This window comes from Hipposideros armiger, unplaced genomic scaffold, assembly GCF_001890085.2.
Source record: "Hipposideros armiger isolate ML-2016 unplaced genomic scaffold, ASM189008v1 scaffold_513, whole genome shotgun sequence".
In the NCBI taxonomy this organism is placed as follows: Eukaryota; Metazoa; Chordata; class Mammalia; order Chiroptera; family Hipposideridae; genus Hipposideros; species Hipposideros armiger.
The window spans coordinates 927,871-937,064 of NW_017731863.1; the positions used below are offsets into that span (position 1 = coordinate 927,871).

Below are 9,194 nucleotides of genomic sequence, written 5' to 3' on the forward strand. Positions count from 1 at the left end.
TACCTGTTGGCAGCTCAGCGGCTGCTCAGCTTGGGCTGGACTCGAACTGCTGTTGCTCAGAGCTCAAACTCTTGAGCGAGCTCTTAACCAACTGACCCACTCAGCCGACCCTATGATATCTCATTCTTGTTTTAATTTGCATTTCCCTGAATATGGGTGAGGTTGAACATTTTCCTATATATTCATAGACTAGCCAGAGATCTCTTCAGTACATTGACTATCGTGTCCCATTGGGTTGTCTTTTTCTTGAGTGACTTATTGTTCTTAACACTAGACTTATATCCAGTAAACCCAGAATGGTAGTATCTAAAATGTGCCAACTTTGTCATTCCTTGGAAATAATTTGATTTGTGGTCAAAATTAACATTACAATGGGAGGAACTATTGGAAAACCATGACTGTGTCAAATCTCAAATCTCAAAGGAATACAAAGTAAACCTACTCAGTAAAATTACAATTACATATAACAATTTGCTTGTGTCAGCCTGTCATTGGTGTTATGTTTGTTTTTACCTCCAGGGAGAAATTCCATGATTAGATAAAGATTCCTCTTATCTTGAAAACTGTAAAACATCTTCACCACCCAGGCACCATCTGCTTCTACCAAAATATCTCTTTCTGCTCGGATATGAGCCACCTAGATGGATGTATTTTGAAAAAATAATTGTAACGCATTATACATTTTTCAGGCTTACCTCGTAAAATTATCCATCCAGCTTCTTAAAAGTCACAAAGGAAAGCTGGAGTTTTAGAAAAGATTTGAAACATAAATGCATGCTTATATTCTCATTAAATATGGGGAAGCTCTAGAAATAGTTCCTTTTAGCTTATATCTTAAGGCCTGAAAAGGTGGGCTCCAGAGGCATTTTAGGGGAAGCCAAGCCCTTTGAGGTAGAAAAATGACTAGTATAAACATTTTCTAACATGATTCTCAACCTAGCCAAGGATCCTGGTTTTGTCATATAAATTTAGGGCCCTAGTCTGACTTTTAAAACTTAAAACTACTAAGCAGTGCCCTATAGAAGTCAGGGTCCTTAGCGCTTCAACTTCTGGCAAAATATTCTAAACCAGGGCTGTCTAATAAAAATATAATGCAAACAACAAATGTAATTTAAAATTTTCTAGTAGCCACATAAAAAGTAAAAGGAAACAGATGAAATTATCTTTAACAATTATAGTTTATGTAGCCCCATATATCTAAAATGGTATCATTTCAGTATGTAATTAATATAAAAATTATTGAGATATTTTACACCTTTTTTTTTTGGTTCCAAGTCTTCAAAAGTTGGTGTGTACTTTCCATTTATAGCATATCTCAATTCTGAATAGCTACATTTAAATACCCAGTAGCCACATGTGGCTAGTAATAGTAACTAAAGTCTATATCTGGAACTAACTGCTGCCTTTCGTCCTTCCTCTAAAACTCTAACCAGGACTAATTCTATTATGGTGGAGTTAGATTCCTATTTATGTCGCCTTGCCTCTAAAGCTCTACATCTTGACCCCAAACCCTTATTCCCATCATTATCTATAATTCTCTAATACAACTCAATATCGCAGCCTTCCTTGTCTTCCAAACCTCTTCCCTCTGCAATCAGTCTGTCTTCAACAAAGTCCCCTGTCACCTCTTATCGTAACTGAAACTAGGCTGTCTGCTAAGAGTTCTGTCTTCCACAGAGCGAGTTCTCAAGGATGGCCCATTCTTCTCTCACACATTGCTTGGGGGTGGGGGGGTGGCAGATGGGGGTAGGTCTTCTACTTCTTCCTTCGCTCCCTGTGACATTTTTCTTCTCCCCAGCTCCTCTGTGAGCCCACAGCAGCCACTGTCCTCACAGCTCTCCTTTATAAACTCCTGGTCAGCCCCCTCACTTCCTCCTGACTTCAGCTCATGGCTTTACCAACTGCTTTCCATCCTTTCCACTCAGTGGATGGATTTCAACATCCACAAGGATGAGCCATCAAATACCATCTACACAGTTCCTTGACTTCCTCCTCGCCTCCAATGACCTTTTCCTCCACTATGCCGCATCACCTTCTTGTCCTTCGCATCACCAATTGTAGCTCCTCTAAAATCTCAATTTTAAAGAACCCTGTGTCTGAGTTCCAGGTCTCTAACCTTCTAGGTCTCTTATTCTTAACACTTCAATCTGCATTCCATGCACCCTACCACCTTTTTTCTATCACTCTCATCATAACTTCATTTCTTTCACTGCCCAGCCTAGATTCCATCATTATGATCACTCTTTTGCAAACACCTTGAACTCCTTTGTCTCCACTGTATTTGCCTGGCAAAACATCAACCCTAGTTAACCCCAAATTTCTGTCTATTATGTCTCTTCTGCCCCAGAGCAACTAAGTATTACAAGAGAAAAAACACCTATTTATACCAACTGGTTTCACTTTACATTCATGATTGCAAATCTCAATGGGCATTCAACTGTATTTCCCGAACAAGTCTGCTTCCCTACCCATCAAGTCAATACTTCTAACTATTTCACACTTCTTTCTGCTTACACCTCCAGTAAGCTTTACTCTGACTCGATGACCTCACTTATTTGCAGTCTGGCAGGAACTGAGCATTTTACACCGTCAGATCAACCATACAGCATTTGTTCCAATTTCCTCTGCTTTTTCTTCCTGCTGTCATGAATAGGCTCCTACTCCTGTCAAAGACCGACTCTGCCTTCCAGAGTCCTCCTGTGCGCATCTGCCCTCTTTCTCCTGCATCATCGGTTTTTCTCTTCCTAATGAGTTCTTCCAATCATCACTGAAACATTTCTTGCCAAAACAAATAAACAAACAAAACCCCCAACTTCCTTTTGACCCTAAATCTCACTTTACCAATCTATCCTTGGTTCTGCTTCACATGAAAGATTTCTCTATACTCACTTCCCATTTTCTTTTCCAGCAATTCAGTTAGGCTTCTGCCCTCCAGTACATCGGAACTTTCCTTGCCAAGTTATTCAAAATCCCCACATGGTGGCATCCAGCGGCCTCTCTTCCTCCTGCTCGCTCTCAGCAGCACACGACATGGTTCACCACCCACCTCCTCTAAACGCGTTCTCCTCCTGGCTTCCATGACACGGTGTTCTCCGGGGTTCCCCCTCTCTCTTGGTCGCCTGTGCTGTTTTCTCCTCTGCCTAGTGTTCTCTAGGGCTTGGATCCAAGCCCCCTTTTCTTCTCTGTCTATATTTGTTCCCTAGGCAACTTCACCTTGTCCTATTGCTTTAAATATTATCAATATTGATGAATTCCAAATTATATTTCTAGTCAAACTTCTCCCAAGCGTCCAGCCAACTGTCAACTTAATATGTCTACCTGGATATCTAATTGGCAGCTCAAACTTAATATGTCACAGAGAGAACTTGAATTCCCACTGTCTCCAAAACTCTTCCTTCCTCAGTCTTTTCTAAATCAGAAAATGACACCGTAATGCACCTCATTCCTAAGTCACACTCTAGGTTTTCTTAATTATTCCCCCTTTTTTTCCTTATTACCCTCGCCCTTCCTCTCACCCTGCAAGTGTATCGCAGAAAATCCTGCTGGCTCTTCCATGAAAACATACACTTAGTCTATCTGCCTTCTTCAGCTTTACTCTTGTAACCCTAGTATAAGCCATAATCACAAACTGGCTGCAGTTGCCACATAATTTCTCAACTGGTCTCCCTTCGCCAACTTTTGCTTCTCCTGTAAATAAGCAAAGGGATTGCTTCATCTTTGTAGAACATCAATGACACACGCCAGCCCCTAATTAAACAAAACGGTGTCTTCCCACTGCATTTAGAATAAAACCTGAACTCTGCATCTTGGCCTTCAAAGCCCTACATGATCTGGTCCCTGCAGACCTGTCCCACTTCACCCCTAACCACTCTTTCCCACTTATTTCCAGCCACAGTGGCTTCTTTCTCTTCTTGGAGTGGGCCAAGGTTATTCTTGCCACAGGGCCTCTGCATTTCTTGCCTGGGTATTTGTGCTGCCAGATCTCTATGTCATTCTTGCTCATTATTCAGCCTCTCATCAAATTTTCCCTCCTTAGGGAAACCTCCCCTGATCTAATTCTTCCTCCTAAACCCACAGCATCTGTATCGCTTTCTCCTTCGGTAAAAATTTTCTTCACAGAACTTTTTGATCATGACTGCTTGAAACAGCTGTCTGCCCATTTTCCCCACGGCTATAAAAGAACAAGCATCAGGTTTGTTCTGTTAACCACTGTATTCCCAGAACCTAGAACATATAAGTTTGTTGAATGAATGAAATAGAAATAAAGTGAAAGAATGCAGTGAAAATTCAAGTTGGCCAGATCTAAATAAATTTATGTTACAGTACTGTAATAACAAAGGAAGCTTCAGGTGGGGACTGAAAGACTGAAATAAAGCATTAGGTAGAGAGAGGTCCCATCTCCCTCTATAACCCCACTGTTGAGTCTTTCCCTAAAATGAATACGTATTCAATTTAGATTTCTACGGAGCATCTACCCAAACTGGAAACACAGGTAAATACATAAAATACTACTACTGATGTTTTCAGGTTTATGGCCATCCTATAAACTGCCTTAGGTCACTGGAAACATGGAGAGAGCCCAGAAGTATGAAACTGGAGTGGTTACAGATTTTGGAAATATATTAATCAACAAATTCTCAGGAGGATTTGCCTTTTTGATACGTGATAGTGATTCAGGGTACTGAGAACTGCCCTTTATTTTCACTGAAGTCAGAAAAGAAGGTATTTTGTTACGGACTAAATGTTTGTGTGGTGATACCCTAACCCCTAGTGACTAGATTTGGAGATGGGTCCTCTAAAGAGGTAATTAAGGTTAAGTGAGGTCATGGGGGTGGGGGATTAGTATCCTCCTAAGAAGAGACACCAGAGAGAAAGCTCTCGTTCTCTCTGTCTCTCTCTCGGACTTAATGAGACAGCAGTTATCTGCAAGCCAGGAAAAGCCGTCACCAGAAACCAAATCCTGCCAGAACCTTCATTTTAGACTTCCACCCTCCAGAACTGTGAGAAAATTAATTTCTGTTGTTTAAGGCTCCCAGCCTGTGGTATTTTGTTATGGCAGCACTAAACAGACTAATACATATTTAGATTATAAATTTAGAAGAAATTTTAATAAGAATTGAGAAACAATGAAACAGGCTATCAAAAAATTAATAGATTATATAGTAAGATGTATAGATCTCTTTTAATTAAAATTTATTGGGGTGACAATGGTTGTTAAAATTACATAGGTTTCGTGTGTACAGTTTTGTAATACATCATCTATAATTGTGTGTTTGCCACCCAGTCAGAGATTTCTTTTTAAAAATTCCAGTATCAACACTTACTCAACACCTAGTCAGCAGATGTTCCTTTGGTTATGGTGTGTTAAAGAACATACCTGCTCTTTTTCAAGCATATCAGCTTTTCTCAATATCTTCATTGCATAGATATGGCCTGTATCTTTCTTCTGGACCAGTCGCACCTAAAATGTAAAAATTGATCACATTATAAATGTTAAGCAGTCATTACTATTTATTTAGGAGTGAAAGGTAGGTTCCTTTAAAGAAAGTAGCATTGCAACTTTCCACTGATGGTACTTTAAGAATTCGATTAAACTTAAACTAGTATTAATATATATTAAACTAGTTTAATATATATTAAGCTAGTTTAATATATATTTTAAACTATCTTAAGATATATTTTTCCATAGCAGTGACTTTTAAAAAGAACCACACCTCTCCAAACGCTCCTCTTCCTATAACTTTCAGAGACTCAAAGTCATCCAAGCCAAGTCTGGTCCTCTTGAGCCGTAAGAACTCTGTTTCCTTGCGAGCATGTTGTGATCGGCGTAACTTTTTCTATTTAAAAAAAAAGTTTAAAAAGGCATCAGATTTAAAATCAGAGTGTCTCAAAGGAAATCTACAGTATTAAAAGATGAGACACATATAAATGGGGCTGAAGTATCTTAAATATTATATACTAGTGCTATAACTTATTTACCAAAGACAAGTATTTATTAAGCATGGAAAGAATAAAACAATCAAAAAGAAACTTTAAAACTTTTTAACAACTGATAAGTCTTTATTCTTCAAGTGCATTCCATTAAATATTTCATCTTAACTAGTTCATCATATTCTTTCATCTATATGCTAACTTAATTCAAAAATAAAAATTAAACTTTAAGAAATGCTAATAGCATTCTGATATTGAATTTTACCTTCAAGAAATCTACTTTGCTTCAATTCCCTAAAAACGACTGAAACTTATGACACCAAAATAACACAACTGCGGTGTTTCTACAGAGATTTACTTATGTTAGAATTTATTCTTGGGCAAATTTTAATAAACTGCTTGAGACTTGACATACAACTTCCTGAAAACATGAAACTGTATCAAAAAAATTATTATATGAAGAATTCATTAAAATAGTCATGTCAGGAATTTCATAATTCATTCTCCAATAATCACAAAAATAACGAGCATTACTAAGAAAGATTATGAAGCACCTGAAGGTACACTTGGCAAGGGCGTTTGTTTCATTGTTCTATATGCTGTGTGTTCTCTCACCAAACAAAATTCTGTTCTCTGACAGAGCTCCTAGTAGAGGTAACACAGAATGGGAAATAAACAGAATCAGGGGAAAAATTAAACCCCTATTCATCTGCAACTGAACTCTATCAAGCTTTCAGCAGCTCAGGTCTGAGGAGAAAACAAGACAAAAGGGCTGTAGCAGCTCAGAAGCATTCCTCCTACGTGCAGCTCAAGTATAACCGCCAAAAAGTCCCTTGCTACCCGTACTGTGTATGTTTTCAAAAGGGTAGGGTGAACTATTAGAAATATGTATCATCAGTGCAATGGAATTCTTTTACTTCTAACGAAGTTAATCTAAGAAGATCACATTAAGAAGTCACGTCTCCAATTTAAACAGCTAAATGAAGTTACACACTCAGGCACATCAACGGGGGACGAACAGTGAAGATTATATTTTTGTTCAAAAATGTCTTTTGAATAACAGTTTAAAAAACTGAAATATTAGTAAAACAAAAAGATAAAAAAAAGTAGTTTTCAATTTTAAGACTATACTTAAAAAGGCCGCATGGTGGCACTACAGTACTGTCTTTCAAAGCAGTAAAGACCTTTTTATTTTTTATTTTTTTATTTTTTTTTTTTTTTAGCTGAGCCATCCTGCTACCTATTGGCAGCTTAGCGGCTGCTCAGCTCGGGCTGGCCTCGAACCGCTGTTGCTCAGAGCTCAAACTCTTGAGCGAGCTCTTAACCAACTGAGCCATTCGGCCGGCCCTAGTAAAGACCTTTTTAAAATTACGTAAATCAATACAAAAATTTTGAAAGACATTCTGCATTATAAAACAGGGTCTATAGTTGGATATAATTTCAGTAATTTGTCCAATCTGAATGGAAAAGATGACCTTATTATACAGTTTCATAAATTATGCTCAAAATTGACAGATAAGAGAAAGAGGCAGCTAAAGAAAATCATGTTCATTAATATCTGACAGGCTGCATAATGCAGCAAGTGAACAATGTTTATATAGTTGGGGATAGCTATTTAATGGCAAAAAAGGAGTATCACAAGTGTATGGAACATATAAATCACCTACATGCCACCATAACACCATTCCTGTCCCTGGGGTAGCCTTAAAATACCTTCTTCCCAGAGTGGACACTCCATAGTTTCTTCTGTAGCATTATAGCTCCCAAGCTGGCCGACGGCTAGAATAAATACTTGGTGAATAAATAAACAATGGATCTTTCCCTCAAGGAGTTTCCAGATTAGGAGGAGGGATTACTTAAGAGTGTGTGTAAAAAAATGTATACTTGATAGAATGTGGCAAACTTAAAAAATAGAGATCCCCCCACCCACCCCCAATTCAGGGGACCAGAAAAGGTTTCATGGAAGAGGTAACAAGTGATTTAAATCTTTAAAAAGTAGGTACAATTGACATTAGAGTTAAGAGGTGTATACAAAATGATGAATACCATGGAATAGACTTTTTTCTTAAAGTAATGTAACAATGTACAGTAATTGCTGTTCCTTCCCCCACAGCTTTATTCAGATCTCATTGACATATGGCATTGTATAAGTTTACGGTATTACAATGTGAAGATTTGATACACTCCATATATTGTGGAGTGATTACCACAATAAGATTCATTAATATATTGTTTTTGGTTTTTGTTTGTTTTTTTAAGATTCATTAATATATTCATCAGCTCATATAACTACTATTTTTTTTGTAGTGAGAACATTTAAGATCCACTTTACATTTAAAGTCAACTTTCAAGTACATAATACAGTACTGTTAACTATAGTCACAGTAATTACAGCTAACATTACCTCTTCGTCTGCTAATCCTTCTTCTTCCATGGCCACTTCTAATTTCTTCTGCCTTAACAAAAGAAAAAATAAATTTTAAATACATTCCTAACTATTCCCATTTAAGAAAAGTACATTTATTTATTCAAGTTTACTACTTCATTGGCTATGTTTAAAACAAAATATTTCAAGTTGAATCAAAATAATCACTAAGAATAGTTTCCTTTCTCGAAATATAAAGCCAATTCAGATTTAACTTTCTCATACTGGCCAAATGAAAAGAATTGTTAGCAAAGGGAACTGATGTTCTATTAAAGAAAATTCTGTTATCCAATGTTCAAACCACCAAAATTGTTAACATTTATCAATGTTTATATTAGAAGTACATAAAGGTAACTATAGTGACTAAAAGTATACATTTTAAAGGTAAATACCCATTTGAATCCTGATTCTAACAATTAGCTAAATGAGGTGGTCTAAATCCTTCACTTAAAGTCTCAGCTTGATTTCCTAATAAATCAAGTAGATATTCAATGCAATTGAGTGTATTTTATTCTATTATAATTCTTTGTAAATTGGAAAGTCATATGTGTGTATAAAAAGTAACTCATTAACAACCAGAACATTTGCTTTTCTAGGTATAGCCAAGTTCAGTTGTCCATTATTTTATTTATTTATTTTTTTAAAGATTTTATTGGAGAATTGGGGAAGAGGAACAGACAAGTTGCTGTCCTTTTGTTCTTCAGTCTAGTTGTAGTGGACGTTGCTTCACTGGCTCATGTTGGTATTATCATTGCGCTCTTCCTGGGTGAGGCAGATCGGTCACCGGCCTCTGGACAGCCTCTCACGGCGGCTCACAGCAGCTCACACCGGCTGCTTG

General features: G+C 37.4%; 1 protein-coding gene and 1 long non-coding RNA gene across 4 annotated transcripts in view; one reads left to right on the plus strand and one right to left on the minus strand.

The window, feature by feature from the left end:
* LOC109396315 (uncharacterized) overlaps positions 1-9,194 on the plus strand; it is a 68,042-nt gene that overhangs the window by 19,205 nt on the left and 39,643 nt on the right. The gene's annotated exons all lie outside the window — the stretch shown is intronic.
* Positions 1-9,194, minus strand: part of STK38L (serine/threonine kinase 38 like) — an 82,795-nt gene that overhangs the window by 12,733 nt on the left and 60,868 nt on the right. For all 3 annotated transcript variants that reach the window (XM_019668037.1, XM_019668038.1, XM_019668039.1), the window contains 4 exons: positions 8,336-8,387; positions 5,715-5,837; positions 5,378-5,461; positions 514-637 (listed from right to left, as the gene is read on the minus strand). In XM_019668037.1, the coding sequence (XP_019523582.1) occupies positions 514-637; positions 5,378-5,461; positions 5,715-5,837; positions 8,336-8,387 (383 nt within the window). The remainder of the gene's footprint in view (positions 1-513; positions 638-5,377; positions 5,462-5,714; positions 5,838-8,335; positions 8,388-9,194) is intronic.